The 18510-nt window shown below is 42.8% G+C and overlaps 2 protein-coding genes across 6 annotated transcripts in view; one reads left to right on the top strand and one right to left on the bottom strand.

Annotated features, from left to right (window-relative positions):
• The window catches only part of LOC115394103 (zinc finger protein 45-like), a 1173573-nt gene that overhangs the window by 10501 nt on the left and 1144562 nt on the right, over positions 1–18510 (top strand). The gene's annotated exons all lie outside the window — the stretch shown is intronic.
• On the bottom strand, positions 1594–18030 carry LOC115394112 (zinc finger protein 345-like). 5 transcript variants are annotated; one of them, XM_030099297.1, is made up of 4 exons: positions 17971–18030; positions 16468–16693; positions 4806–6073; positions 1594–4301 (listed from the first exon to the last, which is right to left on the bottom strand). In XM_030099297.1, exons 2-4 carry the CDS (start codon positions 16511–16513, stop codon positions 3639–3641), a joined length of 1977 nt encoding a protein of 658 aa, XP_029955157.1. In that variant the 5' UTR covers positions 16514–16693; positions 17971–18030; the 3' UTR covers positions 1594–3638. The 5 variants fall into 5 exon arrangements, with proteins under 5 accessions (XP_029955157.1, XP_029955158.1, XP_029955159.1 ...); XM_030099298.1 differs by having other exon boundaries at positions 16468–16689; positions 17971–18014; XM_030099299.1 differs by lacking the exon at positions 17971–18030 and adding an exon at positions 17819–17944 and having other exon boundaries at positions 1594–3943; positions 5372–6073; positions 16468–16689.

An 18510-nucleotide genomic window follows, 5' to 3' on the forward strand; every position in this document is an offset into this window, starting at 1 on the left:
AGGCTAACTTCGTCCAGGATAACCACAGGATAACCACAGTTTGCCGGTGTTGGGGTTCACAGCATTAAGGTTCTTCTGGCTCACATGGGCCGCACCAATAATGTTGTAATTTCAAGTTAATGAATTTGGCTATCAGTAATAATTGATGATTATCAAAGATAATTAATTAAATAATTTTGGATCTGATTTCATCAGAAAACCTCAGGGCACCACCTACATTTTGTAGGAAAAGATAGCCAATTTGTCGTAATCAGTCTCATAAACTTGGTTAAACTATTAATTTGAATTAATAATTTGATTATTAACTAGGGATGGGTACCTTTCACATCTGAATCGATACGATACCAGTACTCGGTACCTGCGAATCGATACCGGTATTTTTCGGTACCTGTTTTCGATACTTTTTTTTTTTTTTTTTTTTGGGGGGGGGGGGGGGGGGGGGGGGGGGGGGGGGGGTGTGCATTTGGTAATTAAAGTTATTTTGTATATTTAAAAAAATAGTCAAAACTTCAGAATTTTCAACATTTATGCTTCAATAACATCAACTGAAATAACGAGAAAAATGTGTGTGGGGATAAAGTAAAAAATTTAAATAAATAACAATAATAAATAACATAATAAAAATAGACTCAAAATAAATAGCTGTATGAAATGTTTCACATTTGCACCTGCTGCCTGTACAGTAACAAACAACTTTCAAAATAAATAACTGTATAAAATGTTTCACGTTAGTAGCACCAGGCACCTCTACTGTAAACAAACACTCAAAGGTATACTGGAGGATCAGAATTGTATGGTTCCAACTCGTAATTGGGCAGTCATAATGCCAATCAAAAGCCACGTGGGACCGCTTTTGCGTGATGACATATCATGTCGAGTCGCTGCCTCGATGCGCGCTCTTGTTTCGAGCCGCGCATGCGCAGAGCATTGTTTAGGAAGTGACATGCAGCGGGAGCGACCATCGCAGAAGCAGAAGCCGCAGAAGCGGCTTGTTCCTCCCGCGAACAACTCCGAACAGGGGCGGGGTGGCCATCGGGAGGTTTCCCGAACTGCCGGTGTGTTCCAGGCCAGTGGGGTCTATTCCGGCCGGCAGCCACAAGCGGCCGCCCGCCCGCCCGCTCTCACGGCCCGTGTGCGTGTCCGCTCTCCCGGTATATTATATATTTGCTCCCGGTCTGCGAGTCAAAATACTCCGAAGATTTTGGACCCACGTAACCGCGTCACCGTGTCCTCCGCTCTTGCAGATGCATCATGTCAAGGTGCGTTCAGGGTCAAAAAAAAAAAAAAAAAAAAGGTGCGTTCAGGTACCGAAATGTGGTACCGACGGATTTCCCGTGAATCAATACTCGGTACTTCACCGGGAATTCGGTCGGTACCAAAAAATTACCGAAATTCGGTACCCATCCCTATTATTAACAATTACCAAATTTTAACAGTAAAACCTGAAGGATTCTGGAGTTCTTGGACCGAAGAGATCGACATTGCATTCATAACTGTCCAACACTAACGACACAAATGATTCCAAAATTATATTTATTAACAATAAAGGAAAACCAAACACACAATTCTATCTACATGTCTATACAAGTCGTCTTTGTATGAATGTGCGTGTGTGTGTGAGAGAGAGCGAGAGAGATGGTTTGTGAGATGGAGATGGGATGGAGGACTGGGGGATGGAACAATCAAAATGGCGGCCAGCCAAAGACTACAGTTAAAATGGAGGATCAGAGGGATGTGCTTGGCACATGTGCTCAGTGACAAAGGAGAGCTTGAGAGGGGGTGAGGCCTGTTTCCTCTCTCAAGTGCAACTTTGTAAAAGCCAATTCAAAAGGGAGTCTACATGATCTGTACTGTCCATCACCTCAGACCGGGTGGACGATGTTGGATTAACCATGTGATGTTTTGGTGTGATGCTGAAGGCTGAAGCATTACAGTTCAGTGCCAAGATTAACTTGCAAACCCGGCGTTGGGTGAAGCGAAGTGATCATTAGCCTACAGACTTAACTTATCCTCAGTTCAAAACCGGAAAACAATCTCAATTAAATCCACACATAATGAAAGAAAACAGTTCTATGCTTGGCAAAACCTGTATATGCTAAAGCCCAGATAGTTACCACATTCCATTGTCTTTGGAGGAAGAGTCGCTCGGTGCTAGCCAGCTGCTCAGTGCTAGCCAGGTGGTTTGTCTCCGGTTAGCAGGTCCCTGCTAACATTGTCTGTGGGTGTGCAGCGGGAGAAGATGGAGGTGTTGAAGGGTCGAAGACCCGTTCCTGCCGTGGTTCTTCCGCGGTGTCCATGGCATGGGCTGGAGGAGTGGATCCTGGTCTGGGTGGCAGTCAGACAGTGGGGCTGGAGGAGTGGATCCTGGGCCCGAGTGGCAGTCAGATGCTGGGGCTGACTGGTGCTTGGCTTGGTCGGTCAGTCTACCATGTGCTTGTGGCTGGAGGCCGGAGATCCTGCTTCAGGCTGAAGGAACTGGTCGCTTCTCCTGTGGAAGTCTCAAAGAACAGTTTGTGAGAGTCGAGGCGGTGCTCCTCTGGCCTGTTCTGGTGGTCCTTGGTGGGGAAGCATGGACGCTGGATGCCGGGGTCCTCTCTGTGGTTAGGCCCTGGTCTGAGGGCCTATCCTTCCTTTTTTAGCCGTTAGCAGTGCTGGCTAGCCGACTACGGGACCAGGGAAGGTCCCTACCTGCCTCCTCGGAAGTCGAGGGGGTGAAGTCTCCTGGAGAACCTTCCTCTTCGAAGGTCTCAGGGTTGGGTTGGGCGGTTTCTGTAAAACCTGACCAATCACAGTTCATCACCTCCTCTCAGAGGTGGGCTTTGAAGCTTGGCTGGAAATTGAAAAACCTCGCCCTCCATGAGGGTTGAGGGGGGAGGGCTGGCCTCCCCTCTGCCGTATGCGTGCTCACACACAGCAGTCCTGGCAAATGAACAGCTTACTGGTGATACCCGCGATCCCCAACACCGGCTTAATCCCTTATACTGGTTTTGTGCAATACCCTGCAGGCATTCATATTACTTGATCAACATCCGTGATTACATACACAATGGGGTAACTGACCTGTAGATATGGGAAATAATACACTGATATCAGCGACGCAGGACAACTGTTGCTCATTCTCCATTGGATTATGAGTTCCTTGCTCTGCACTGCCAACAGGGTCCCAAAATGACGCTATTGGAGGGTGCTGCCACCCTGTGTCCATTTGGAGAACAGCATGTCATTATGCACTTCATCTGTCTCCTTATCATCAACCAGGATAAAGTAAAATGCCAGTGTAACGGGGAAAACAACCAAAAAGCAAGAATTGCTTATTTTGTGAGTATCACATTCACATCAGCATTTTATTTCCATTTCTTGAAAGTTCGTTTTATTGTGACAGAACACAAACTTAATTTTTCCTGAAGTAGCCCAAACAGAGTGTGAATCAGTAATGCTTCCTTCAAACTGGATGATGTCTTATGATTTTGGGTTCAAGCTGGACTTCCTGGAGAAAAACTCTCACAGTATTTAATGATTTCATCCATTTGTGTGTGTTCAGGTGGTGCAGCAATGAATTCCAATAAATAAATCTTGTCCCACATAATTCACAAGAATAAGGCTTCTCACCAGTGTGAAATCTTATGTCGTGCGTCAAATCACACCTTTGACTGAAACTTTTGCCACGTTTCACGAGAATGAGGCTTCTCACCAGTGTGAGTTCTCTTGTGGACCAAATAATTACTCTGGTGCCTGAAAATTTTGCCACATATTTTGCAAGAATATGGCTTCTCACCTGTATGAATTCTCATATGAACCTTCAAATAACTTTGTAGACTGAAACCTTTGCCACATGTTTCACAAGAATAAGGCTTCTCACCTGTGTGACTTCCCATGTGTCGCAACAAATGACTCCGTCGACTGAAACTTTTGCCACATGTTGCACAAGAATAAGGCTTTTCACCTCTGTGACTTACCATGTGGCGCAAGCAACTACTCTGATGCTTGAAACTGTTTCCACATGTTTCACAACAATACGGCTTGTCACCTGACTGAACTCTCATGTGAACCTTTAAATCAATCTGCTGACTGAAACTTTCGCCACATGGTTCATAAGAACGACGCTTCTCACGCGTGTGAATTCTCATGTGAACCTTTAAAGTACTTTGTTGACTGAAACATTTGCAACATGTTTCACAAGAATAAGGCTTCTCACCTGTGTGAGTTCTCTTGTGGGACAACAAAGTACTTTGTCGACTGAAACTTTTGCCACATGTTTCACAAGGATGAGGCTTCTCACCTGTGTGAATTCTCATGTGGACCTTCAAATGACTCTGTAAAATGAAACTTTTGCCACATGTTCCACAAGAATAAGGCTTCTCGCCTGTGTGAGTTCTCATGTGAACCTTCAAATCACTCAATCGACTGCAACTTTTGCCACATGCTTCGCAAGAATGAGGCTTCTCACCTGTGTGAATTCTCTTGTGGACCTTCAAATGACTCACAAGACTGAAACTTTTGCCACATGTTTCACAAGAATGAGGCTTCTCGCCTGTGTGAGTTCTCATGTGAACCTTTAAATCACTCTGTCGACTGAAACTTTTGTCACACGTTTCACAAGAATAAGGCTTCTCACCTGTGTGAGTTCTCTTGTGGATCAACAAATGATATGGTCGACTGAAACCTTTGCCACATGTTTCACAAGAAACAAGCTTCTCACCTGTATGAATTCTCATGTGAACCATCAAATTATTCTGCCGACTGAAACTTTTGCCACATGTTTCACAAGGATGAGGCTTCTCGCCTGTGTGACTTCTCTTGTGGACCTTCAAATGACTCTGTAAAATGAAACTTTTGCCACACGTTTCACAAGAATATGGCCTCTCACCTGTGTGAATTCCCATGTGGACCTTCAAATCACTCTTTCGACTGAAACTTCTGCCACATGATTCACAAGAATGAGGCTTCTCGCCTGTGTGACTTCTCTTGTGGACCTTCAAATGACTCACAAGACTGAAACTTTTGTCACAGGTTTCACAAGAATAAGGCTTCTCGCCTGTGTGAGTTCTCATGTGAACCTTCAAATCACTCGGTCGACTGAAACTTTTGCCACATGCTTCACAAGAATGAGGCTTCTCACCTGTATGAATTCTCATGTGTCGCAACAAATGACTCTGTAGAATGAAACTTTTGCCACATGTTTCACAAGAATAAGGCTTCTCGTCTGTGTGAGTTCCCATGTGGACCTTCAAATCACTCTGTCGATTGAAACTTCTGCCACATGTTTCACAAGAATAAGGCTTCTCACCTGTGTGAGTTCTCTTGTGGATCAACAAATGGCTCGGTCGACTGAAACTTTTTCCACATGTTTCACAAGAATGAGGCTTCCCACCTGTGTGAGTTCTCTTGTGGACCAATAAATGACTCTGCTGAGTGAAACTTTTGCCACATGTTTCACAAAGTATCTTCTCATCAGTGACCATTCTGACCTTCTGACATAATTGATGTTTTTTATGGTCAGTTTTCTCACACATTTCTTCACAAAGAAGCTTTTCACATTCAGCCTGCTTCTCTGAAACATGAAAGTTGTTCACACTGTTTCTATGAAACATGTTGAGTTTTTTCAGCTTTGCATTTCCAGTTGATTCTGAGTCAATGTGTCTTTTAACATGGTGGACTTCAGAATTCTGAGAGAGGAACTGCTCAGTCTCTGGTACTTCTGCGTCACTCAGGTCACTTTGATCCTCAACAGAAGGAATCTTAAAGGTTTCACTTTCAAACTTCAGAATAAATCGTTCTCCCTTCTGGCTGGTACTGAGTTCGTCGTGTTCCTCAATCTGTGAAGATTCTGGTTCCTCCTGCTCCTCCTTAAACTGACAAAGTCCTGGTTCTTCTTTTTCTTCTTTGATGTGGGAAGGTTCTGGTTCTTCTTGTTTGATCTGTGGAAGTTCTGGTTCTTCTTCTTCTTCTTTGATGTGCAGCGGTTCTGGTTCTTCTTTAATTTGTAGAGGTTCTGATTCATCCTGTTCTGGACAGTAGTTTGTTTCCTGTTTAAAGAGCTGCTCCTCTCTGCAGTCATGGTCCTGTTGGAGCTCTGCAAGGAAACAAATGCAGAATATTAAAGATTAGCAGCATTATCCCCACACATCCAAATTTTTTTTTAAAAAAGAAAAAACTTATACCAGCAGTCAATCTGAAAACTTCCATTCAAAATTCAAAAGCACGGCACAGTCAAATTGGTACTTGATCATCTTTAGTTGCTGATTGATTCCTTATATGGACTCACTTTTAGGAGGCGGTGTATTCACTCACCTGCAACGTTCTGTTAATAGTGTGTTCCTAATGACGTCATCGGTTGCTGAGCAACAGTTTTGGGCGCCATGTTGGAGGGTATACAGAGTTGTGAACACGTCTAGGCATTGGCGGATTACTGCGGACTGCTAAGCGAAGAAAATCGGATTCTATATCGCAAAAAGTGCAAGGCGATTGATTACCTGGATCTGTACTTGATTGCAAGCACGGAATTCACGCAGAACGAGGAGAAATGGCCCAAAAGCTACTTCGACATTGTGAATTACCTGGTCTACTTGCCAAACCCTCTGTACACCACTGAGGACATGAACGCGTACTCAGGCCTGGAAGCTCACAGTCAGTTTGTGTCTGGCTGGGTCACACGCGTCGAAGTCGCCGAAGTCAAGATGCTTACGTGACAAGAGGAAGGGTAAGTGTTCACTGTTGTGGTGCAGGTGTGTGCGGTTGGGTGTCAGCAAAGCCAAAAGCAAAGAGCGCAGAATAAAGGTGGACACTCGACGTCCCAGATTTACAACAGTGGTGTGAGCAGCCTCGAGAAAAATGCAAGGTCCGACAAAATGAAGGCTGCTGAGTGTTTTGTAGAGCTGCTGCAGTGTCGGCTTAATAGCTAGTTGTGAATGTTGCGAATGTGACCAAGTCGAGTGGTTTTTAACACAGTGGATCACAATCACTTTAAATAACACTAAAAGAGCTACTGAATCTGGAGATTTTTATATTTACAACGCCAGCTGGTGAAGACCAACATCCCCAAGGTTATCCTGCATATGAAGGCCGCAGATTCATTGGACTGATGGACCAAAGAGAATTATCAAAGTAGTAGACTTTCCTTTATTTAATTTTAACTTTAATTAATAATACAAATAGTTTCTTTTATAACGTGTACTTCCTTTCACACACTCATTCATTCAGTTAAAATAAAATTACAAAATGGAAACTGTCTTTACAATGAAAACAAAACAGCAGCAGCAGCAGCATCGTAAGGAGGAAGCCCAAATGGCAGCAACGGAAACCAGTCACGTGGAAGGAAAAGGCCAAAGACCACATGGCTGGCACCACACCAACTAATTCTACAGACGGGCAGTATAGGCATATGTGCAGTTTATACTCGTTGTTTCCCCTATGTCTGTGACAAAAAAAAAGCTACTTTTTAAATCATCAAATATCTTAAATAATTTTTTTTGTCCCCAGATTGGATGGTTTAAAACAGAATAAAAACTCGTTGAGCTTTGATTAGAAAATGTTTCATTAATCGTCCGCTCTGAAGGCACGGGATAGGCGTAATTTTTTTTTTTTCTTTCTTTTTTCCCATTCTGCCCTGATGGTTAATAATGGAGATGAATTAAAACGTTGGGATTATTGCAGGACTGGCGGAGATGCAGATGAATGTATAAGATCTTAGTTTGGGTCTGAATGGAGGAAATACAGTTCATCCAGGAACCGCTCACTTTGAAACCTGAAACTGTAGAATGGATGATGGCGTGTGGCACTGTATTCCACTGTGGTGTAACTGATGTCAGTGGTTAAGATGAACCATGTGGCTTTCTTTTTATATGAACGAGTGATTTATTGTGTCGCCTAATAAACCTCTAAAACACCATGGTTGTTTGTGGACATGATAAATACACCAACAATGCCCCCTGCTGACCATGAGAGCATGTCTTAAATGGCCTACAGCTGATTTTTCAGTGGCAAAAAAAAAAACGAGTATAAACATCCCTGCCTTCATCATCAATATTATTACTAATCGCTGTAGAATTAGTTGGTGTGGTGCCAGAAATGTGATTTTTGGCACAAACTTGTTAAACAGTAGGATGACAGGGGCGATCGTGTTTGCCGCTGGCAGCTCTCTACTGTAAGACATTTATGTCTGCGGGGCTTTCTGCTTTCAAAAGTGAAATCATGACTAAATGACCCTTGAAAATGTGAAGCAATTGTAACATTTTTAATATAACACTATTGATAATGTACAGTCGTTTATGAAATTACAAGTACATGTATTGCCATTACACAGAAACAGAACACCATATGGAAAAAATGAAACGCCATTCGGCAAAAATGAAATGCCATATGGCAAAACTATAATGCCATATGGTAAAAATGAAACGCCATGTGGCGAAAATGATATATCATTGCAATATATATCAACGCATCCACACACCCACTCATGACGTAACCATTCATTCACAACACCTGACTCACGACCACCAACAACACACATGCCTCATGGCTGAAACAATCATAAAAACAGTTGTAAGTGTAAGTCTTTCCACACACACACACACACAGAACTGTAGTGGCTAACACGGTTAGCCTAACCACCGTAGCCTCTTAACACGGCCGGTCACTTTAAAGTCCGAGTTAAGCAAAATCAGTCATTTTCTTCTAAACACCTTAAATAGATCATAAATGTATTTCTTTACAACATATAAAAGCCATTCCTCCATTTATGATTTAATTTTGGAGGGAGACGTAAAAGACTTTTTGCAGCGCTTCTGTGTTCAGGATTTAATGGGCGGGTCAGAAATCAGGGCCGCATTACGTAATGCGGCCTTCATTGGCATAAACCCGCCCCCCCGGATGCTGAGCGATATAAATACATGTAGCGCATTAGCATCGGTGGTTTTCCCATTAGCTTTCGAGTCTCGGGTAGCGTCTCGTACGACAGTTTGCAGCTAGCTAACCAGTCAACCAGTCAGCTAACCAGGCATGTCACCTCCACGTCGCTTGTGCATTTTTCCTGGTCTGCCACAGTGTGCAGGGTAACGATGCCGTTAGCTAAATAAACCCTCGCGGCCCACCTTGCGGGTTGCCCTCGTCCCTGGGGGGGGGGTTCGGCTCACCCCAGGCCCGCCACCACGCCGCGAGGCGCGGCTGGGTCCGGGAGGCCTCCTCCCCGGGGGTCGCAGGGGTTCCTCGGACCGTGATGAAATATTGGTGAAACTAATGAGTTTTTGGACGATTAAAGCCGTTTTAGGAGCGGCGTTACCGATGCCCCGCCTGCTAGATTTATACGGATGTGTGCCGCCCGATTTTAGATCTCAATTTCTCCCAAAGCACTGTTCGGATCAGAAAAGCCTTTCGGGTGAGTATATTGTTGTACTTCATTCTATAAACAATGTGAAATCTGTTTAAACCGAACTTATCCTTTAAACTAACAAGAACAATGCACAAATCCTATTCGATGTACATATTACTTCCAATTTTTAATTTTTTTCATTCATTTTGGTCTTTTTTTTTTAAATGTTCATTAACCTCAACTGTAATCACTTCAACCTCTTGAAACAAACTTTTATCTTTTTCAGGTTCATCATTCCCAGAGCATCATAAGTACGCCCACTTCACCTTGGATCCTAGTTGACAAGGACGGAGCATCCATGAAGTTATCTGGCCTTTTCTTGTTTGTTTTTATAAATATGCTGGAGATGTGTTTTGGTGTTTAAGCCTGCCACACAGTACAGGATTTTTTCAATCTTCCCTGATTCAGACACCACACGCTACAAGACAACAGAGGACAGATCGCACCCGATCTTCCTCTCCTGATCTTCTAGTGTGTGGTGTCACTCCGGAGCAGACCACACACTAGCAGATTCTTCAGCCGAGAATCGGCTCCTCACTCTTCCAAATCTAACGTAGTCCAATGTGACTTTGCGCTGTTTCCCTTCACTGCTGTTTTTACATTCATCTCCACTTTCAATAATAGGCGGAGAACTCATTCATTCCCTCAGTTCATTCATTCACATCGGTATCGCTCCTTCAGTGCAGACCCCCCCCTCCCCGTGCGCACGGAGCACGGACTGTCAGCACCTTGTCAGAAAATTTAAATGTTCTGGTACAGAAGAGGGAAACATAGTTTCAGATAATTTTATTATAATTTACCCTCCACTTTTAATAATAATTCAGTTTATTAATCTATTTGTGTGTTTTTTTTGTTTTTTTTTTACTTTTGAGTCCCGAGTGCAGCAGTAGAATAAAGTTATCAGCAGACCGTGACAAATAAAAGCTACTTTTTTAAATCACAAAATATCTTAAATCATTCCTTATGTTCACAGATTTTATAGTTTACACCAGAATAAAAACACGCTGAGCTTTGATTAGGTAAGTTTCATTATACGGTCGCTCTGTCTCTGAAGGCACGCAGTCAGCGGAAAGTTTTTTTTAATTATTATTTTTTTCTTCCCCATTCTTCCGTGATGGTTAATGACGGAGATTAATTAAAACATTGGGATTATTGCAGGACTGGCGGAGATGCAGATTAGATCGGAGTTTGGATCTGAATCGAGGAAATCCAGTTCATCCAGGAGCGACAGGATTAACCATCACTTTCTGCACAGCTGAGTTTAGGAGCTCTGGCTTTTCTGTTTCACTGTCATATATAGTGAATATATTTCACAGACATATATTCATACAACAATTGGACCCTATCGGCTTCGATCGGGAGGAGAAGATCGGGGCAAAATTCGGCCCAATTTTCCTGTAGTGTGTGGAGGCCTTTACTCAGCTTGCTGAAAATTTGGAAATATACTGTAGGGCTGCCATGATCAGTCGATTAATCACGATTACGTCGACTATTAAAATAACCGACGACTAATCTAATAGTTGACACGTCTTTTTTTTTTTTTTTTTTTTTTTTTTAATCTTTGTTGTTGTCTCGAAACTAAACTGTCAAATACAGAAAGGCAGACGCGGCAGTGCCTTTCTGTATTTGACACACATGCGCAGTCGTGTCAGCCGCGACGACACCAGACTGGTGTCATGGCTACCCGGCAGCAGCGGAGCTCAAAAGTGTGGGAGCATGACAAGAAAACGTCAGAGAAAAGTGTGCAATGCAGTATCTGCAGGACAGAACTTGCCTTCCACGGCAGCACAACTGCGATGGATGAGCACCCGAAACGGAAGCACGGACTCGTGGCTTGTGACAAAGATGAAGATTGACCGTCGTCTCGGTAAGCTAATAATATTAGCATAGAGGGCTAATTTGCTATTTACTCATAGCTGTCAACGTTAACATTAGCGGTGACAATTGGATTCATTAGCTGCCTTTAGCACACATATTTCATGTTTTCTGTAACGTTACAACAGTGATGTGTTTTAATAAGAAGTGATGTCGTGCTAATGTTTTCTAACGTGATGTTTCAGAGCCTCCACCCCATCGGAGCGGACTTTCTCCGCAGCAGAACATCTGCTCCCAAAAGAGAGCAAGCCTGTCTCCAACACATGTAGAAATGCTGACTTGACTGAGTGTAATAAAGTTGTATACAGTTGAGCACTGAACACAAAATACACTTTCGTTTTATTTGAGTCAGTGAGACGAAAACTTTAATAATTCCTTAGTTACAGGTGCCTGCCTCATTGTTGCTATGCTTGATGCCAAACACAAATTAAGGGAAAAAAAATTAACAGGAAGGATTTATTTTTGTGTTGTTTAGGCAAGTGCCTTTTCCTTATTGTACTCAAGTATTTGCACTTTATGGTACACAGTTAAACAAGTGTTTGTTGCATATTTCAATAGAGGTTTAATGAACTCTCATCTGAACTGTCTATTTTTAGTTAGTATATACCTTTAACACTTAAAGCTGAAATCTAATTATGGTTATATTAGAGTAGCTTCATGGTGGTGTGATAAACTATGTTTTACATTTAATTTATATGATGCGATTAGTTGACTAAATCGAAAAAATAATCGGTGATTAGTCAACTACCAAAATAATCATTTGTGGCAGCCCTAATACAAAGGGGTACAGGAAAGTTCCCGGACTCTGGTCATAAAATAATAATAATAATGAGTTTCGATTTCTGGCCGTCAGATGTGCTACAGGTAAGCCTCGTGCATATCTGTGAAAAAGCTGAGCTCCCAGAGTGACACTGACGCCTGTCAGGCGCTATTTATAGCAACAGAGTGCAGCAGCGGTCTGCGATTTTTCCAAAATGGCGACATTAACTGGAAAGCCAGAGCAGCGCGCAAACATTAAATTCTGCTTTTTGCTGGGAAAAAACAGCAGCAGAAACACTCAGCTTGTTGCAGCAAGCCTACAAGGATGATGCTCTGGGGAAGGATCAGGTCCATGAGTGGTTTGGGCGGTTTAAAAAGGGCCAGATGTCGGCGCGTCAGGTCCGCTCACCCGTGAAAACAATGCTGAGCTGCTTTTTCGCTGTCCAGGGTGAGTTTGTCCCTCCAGGTCAGACTGTAAATCAGGACTACTACATGGAAGTCCTCAGACGGCTCCGTGAGGATGTGAGGAGGAAGCAGAGCGTAGTGGCGGAGTGGAGCCCGGTTGATCCACCACCACAGAGCGCCAGAGGACACGGCGCTGCGCGTCACGCAGTTTCTGGCGAAGAATGAGATGAATCTCCTCTCCAATCCGCCTTATTCGCCAGATGTAGCCTCGAGTGACTTTTTCTTGTTCCCCAACTTGAAGAAGGAGCTGAAGGGACAGCGGTTTGCAGATGTGGAGGAGGTGATAGAAAAATCGCAGCCGGCAAAAAATGGCACAATTACACACGGGTGTCACGACACATTCGTGAAGTGGGAGACACGGCTGGAGCGCTGCATTAAAGGTGCTGTAGGCAGGATTTTGCTCGTCAATGCTAATTTTTCCTGATTTTTCTTTGGATTAAATGTTAGAGTATCCATTGATAATCCTTTAGGAATGTAGCATAATTGCACTACCGCGAGGGCGCAGCGTTTCCATCTGTCTCTGTTCTGAGCTGAAAAGGAATCTCCACAGCTCCAGATATCTTTGACCAAAAAGAAGAGCCCCTGAGGCTCTAACCGTGATTGGTCGAGGGGCGTTCGTCGCACGTTCTTGTGGGAGGGGCTTAACTTGCATAAGGGCGTGATGTCAGAGAAAACAGGACAGGATTGGCTGTGCTGGGTTTCAAATCGCCATCTTAGATGGGAAAATCGCCGTCCTGCCTACAGCACCTTTAATGCGGATGGAGATTATTTTGAAGGCGACGGTGATGTTTTATTTTGAAATGTCAGAAATAAAAAGTTACAATCAAAGTCCGGGAACTTTCCAGTACCCCCTCGTATACTGAAGTGATTGTGCCTTGGTTGGCTCTACGCACCCTGAAGTGCAAGAGGACTAAGTAAGTGAGAAGTGATTGTGAAGAAAATAAAGCTGTTTTGAGTGGAATTGTTTCTTTTTGTTTTTAATTCAACAAGTAAACAATTTAAAGAAAAGGCATATTTTTATTTGGCAGTGCAAATACAAGTTATGTGATACATGTTGCATGTTATGAGAAAACGTAAAAAGCAGTAGCATGGAGTCCTACATTTTCATGGACAGGAATACAGTCGTTACGTAATACTGTATACAAACATTTACAGTTCAGTCAAAGGGCACAACGGTGTCACAGAGGTTGTCAGTGCACAGCACAGGTGCACAATTTTGTTGATCACAATTTTATTATTGACATACTTGGTACATCCTTGTGTAGCCACAGCTTCATCAACACCATGAAAAACTGCTGGAATTTTGTCAGTGAGCTGCGAGCAGCGACACTGATGTGGTCCTTGACGAGTCCAAAAACCAACATCAATATGGCATATGTTGGTAGCCTTGTATAAAGACGGACCTTCTCGTCATCTTTCAATGATTCTTCTCCAATTTTGGCAGCCGCCAGTTTGTTTTTTAATTCCAAATTCTCTGCAGTGAGACGGTTGATCTCATCCTGAATGCCAGTGACCAGGATGCCAGTGAGATCGGTCTGACACTCCTGACCAGTTCCCTCCTCTTCTGGCTGCCGCATGTCGGTCTGCTCCTCCAGTGGTTCATAACCACCGGTCGCACAGTCACTTCATGACATGTTCTGTAAAGCCACCAAACTCTCAGCAGCTTCTAAATCTTTCCTCCTCTTATTGCGGCGACACATTCAGCACAGGCCTGAGCTCCTGGAGGTGGTGCTGGGACCTTGTTGTGGCCCAGATTCACGGATGGCAACCAGTCAGTTGTGTCTGGGGGATGCTGGTCTGATGGATGTCCTGGAGTGGAAAGATTAAAAAAAGGGTTTTTTTTGGGTTTTTTTATTCTGTGTCACAAAGCAGGTTTTTTAACTACACTTTACACAGACTAAACTGTGTAGAATATGAGCAATAACCCCAACCCATAATGTCTTGCAATTACGGTCCCTTTATAATCCCCATAATCAATCATGGTCACTTATACATACACTCATTCTGTTGCACTAAAGCATACTGTACATATTTGTATGTATATTAAAGCTCCTGTTATATTTTAGATTTATGTTTTATGTTTTTATTCAAAGTTAGGCTTTTCCTCCTATTAGATCTCCATTGTTATTCTATTATCCTATTATTATTCTTATTAAGATTTGCACTATTACTTAGGCTTACTCATCTTTGCACATTTTCTCACTGTTTTGCTCCCCCTGTGTGTTCTTTGAGCCTCTGTAAAGGTAAATTTCTCCACTGTGAGATAAATAAAGGCTATTCTATTTTAGACACATCCACACACGCTCACAGAATTACTCTAAACCTTGAAGACTACGAAATTCTAATCCTTAGAATACCAAACAAGTTATATGATGCATCGGAAGTTGGTTTGTTATTTTGGGACACATTTACTTTCGGGGTCCCCCTGGTGTTGTTGCTCTCAAGTATCAGTTGCTCTGATTCAAAATTGTTTCTAAAGCAGCACTAACCGTAAGTAATAGTCAATCCTAACTCCAGCACCAAAAACATGCTATAATTTTAGACGGTAGTCTAAAGTAAGTTCGGTCACGCCACAGTTCAGAACACAGGGTTCTCACAAAAACTCATTGACATTCTACCCAAATGCTGCATAAAATCATCAAGTAATAACGCTGAGCTTACCGGATTCAAAGTGGAGATCACAGACTCTCATGTGCTTTATGCTTGATTCCTGTACATCAGCTCTTGAAGTCCTCGGTAGCCAGCCAGCCGTCTTCTTTGTGAGACTTCTCGAGTCTGCTCTCCTTGGTGCGTGACAACAGTTTTCGCCAGTGTTCTGGTCCGTCTGTTTTTCCACGCGGCTTGGAGCGGGGTGCCATTGAAAACAATGAAGACAGGTCCTAGTTGTCATATATGCAGATATATGTTCTGTTTGAATGTACTATTTGGCGCAGTTAAGAGGAGCGCGCGTGTCTAGATACACATATCTAGAGATCTATAAGTCTATGCCAGAGCTACGGAAGCCGCATTGTGTTGTGTGTTTTTGACTGCCGATGCTGATGCACGTTTCTGGATGCCTGCTCTTGGGAATAAACATCCTTTTGCTCCCGAAACGCCTCTGGAATTACTTCAAACATATTACACTCGTAGCCCATTGCTGCAGACAACCCGCTCACGCAGACCGCGCTGGTGAGAAAGGGACGCCTGAACACGCTGCTCCAGCGCCCGCGCAGTGACCGCGTATGTGTGAATCAGGCCTAAAGTTTGAACTTTGATGCTGGGGTCCATGTTGAGCGCTATTAGCCATAGCTTCAATAAATCTCGGTCACAAAGTTGGAGCGTGTGAAAGCTCAACGACGTCCAGCTTGTCATTTTACTTTCACAGCCAGGATATATGCACACTCAAACCATTGTACCAAAGTTACAACCAGCTGAAAATAAACTGCCTAAAAAAGCCGATGGAGATGCCGTGGTCTGACTGTAGAGCAGAGACGCTACTTCCATGTAAACGAACAGAATGAATGTGCGCCACGGCGCAGGGTGATGACATCATCACTTCAGAGTTCCCGAAGAGTTGCTCAATCTAGCCAGTTTACAGACTTCCCAATAGCGTTAAGTGATGCTGAGTTAATACATTTACATATATCTACCACACCACAACAATCATAAGAGAAAAGAGCGTCTGTAACGGCTGCATGTCGGTGCCCCGCCTGCTCCCGTTATGTGGATATGGGAGCATCTAATTATCTCCGAACCAACTGCAAATCAGACGAAAGTCAAACGGGTGAGTAAATGTTGTTGTTACAAATGTGAAATAAGGTCCAGATTGTAAAAATGACCGTTTCCCTTTAAATGTTGCCAGGAAATGCCTCTTCAAGCAACATCAACCTCCACAACTTGACTGGGCAGACCAGTGAGGGGAAAAGTAGTCATAGTTCCATCAAGCATGTCTGCTCACAGCGCCATAATGATGGAGAAGCTCCAGCAGCCACATTCATGTGTTCATTCACACGTTTCCAAACCTATTCTGTGTAACTTGATTTGAGGATTCCAGTTGATTTCCAGCATTCTGCGTCGACGACCAATCTCCTCCTCGTACTGAACCACAGTTGGTTGAAACAGGGTGAATATTTCCTCAGCAGCAGCAGTTAGTCTCTGGGTGGTCAAGTCTCTCACAGAGTGGTTGGAGCTCGTCTGCTGGTTACCGCTGTGTTGCTGTGTGTTATGGGCCCCAGGCTTGGTGACTACCTGAACAAAAAGAAGCAGAGGTAGAGCGTGAGAGAAAGAATCAAAGATGCACTTGTGACATTCCCAGATCACGTCTTATTAAAACAATTAAACATAAGATTCACATTCAGAGCAATCTTTCTGTGCGGTTTACATAACTATAACAGCTTCAATAAAGTCATTTTACATCTACATACATTCACAATTATTCAAAACTCTTATTCTTACTCAATGCATCTTCAATTGCTTTATAAACAAATACAAATTTGGACTTAGCAGGTTGGAATACATATGTATAAATTAAATGAACACGACAATCTTATGGTGCATTCACACCGGACGCGTTGCAAGCCTCACGGGTGTTGCTTTTACATTCAAAGTCTATGGTGGACGAGCTTCAACGGACCTAACGCGGGTCAGGCGCTTTTCAAGCGTTGGTGAAGGAATGGTAAACTTATACAAAAGTCAGATAAAACTTACATAAAAAAAAAAAAAAAATGCTTTCCATTACATGCAGATGCAATACAAAGCTTAGTGCTTTCATTTAAAGTACTGTAAGTTTAACTAGGGTGGCCATATTTTGATTACCAAAAAAGAGGAGAATCTGCAGGGCCTCGAGACACAAATTCAGATAGGCTTCTTGGAGGTTGATGAACATGCTTTATTATGCATCAATGATGCAAAATTAACTTCTATAACAAAATAAAATTAAATGTGTAAAAATGTACAAAAGCAAACAAAATAATAGCTCTCTTAGACTCTTTTCAAATAAGCCAATAAATATTAAATAACGTTCTCAATATGAACTCTTCTGTTAAAAAAAAATCCAGCTTCAACAATCTATCTCTTAATAACTATAAGATAAATAATAGAATAGTCTCACAAAAATACGAACTTAACAAACAAAAAAGTTATATACTTTTCATCTTTAATTGTCTTCTTCGTCCTGCTTTTCTTTTACATTCTATTTTTCCTCTCGATATGTTTAAAAAAAAAAAGTCAGTTCATCTGTGAAGGTGCACTGAAACTTCGGCATTTTCCGTGCTCCGCTGTCTGAACAGCCCCGTCTGCTCTCTGCTCTCCGTCTGTGACATTGCGCAACAAAGTATTATCAAAGCATTGTGTGCTAAGCGCTGGTCAATTTACCTTCACGCGTAATTGTGCTATGAAACACAGTGACATCGGACATTTTCATGGATTAATAAAACCCGCCCGGACGCCCCGGACAGGACGTAAAAAGTGGACATGTCCGGGTGAAAGAGGGCGCTTTAGTCACGCCAGTTTAACCAATTACTGACCTGTGAAACAGGAGTAAAACGTGAGAGAAATAATCACCGCTGCACTCGCGCCGTTCTCAAATCACGTCAGAGGCTGGGACCGGAAGTCCGTCCGCAAAGCGCATCGGGGCAGGCACAGTGTCAAAGGTTCCGCTTTCAATCTCTCAATTTCTCACCCACTGTGGGTGACCCACAACAACACAGGGCCACATTTTAGAAACATAAAATACTTCTATGCCACAACACTGGATTTATAAACTATAAATAGTAATACTATGGCGTTTAGTCAGAACATTAATAATAAAAAAAAAATATTACCAAAATGAGGTTGCACATTTGGGTGCACCACATGTGAACTCTCTGGAGAGAAACAAGACAAAAGTCACAGATGTGATGGATGTGAAGGTTTCACAGTGATGGATACATGAAACAGGACAGAACACACTGAAATCAGAAACATTCAAAGACAACAACAAAAAAAAAGCTCATTTCAGTGAAACTGAAAGTACCTGTGGGGTTTAAAGGATAAATGGGAATGGATGCACCATTACTTTCTCTGAG

The sequence above is a fragment of the Salarias fasciatus genome, chromosome 9 (genome assembly GCF_902148845.1).
Source record: "Salarias fasciatus chromosome 9, fSalaFa1.1, whole genome shotgun sequence".
Classification (NCBI taxonomy): domain Eukaryota; kingdom Metazoa; phylum Chordata; class Actinopteri; order Blenniiformes; family Blenniidae; genus Salarias; species Salarias fasciatus.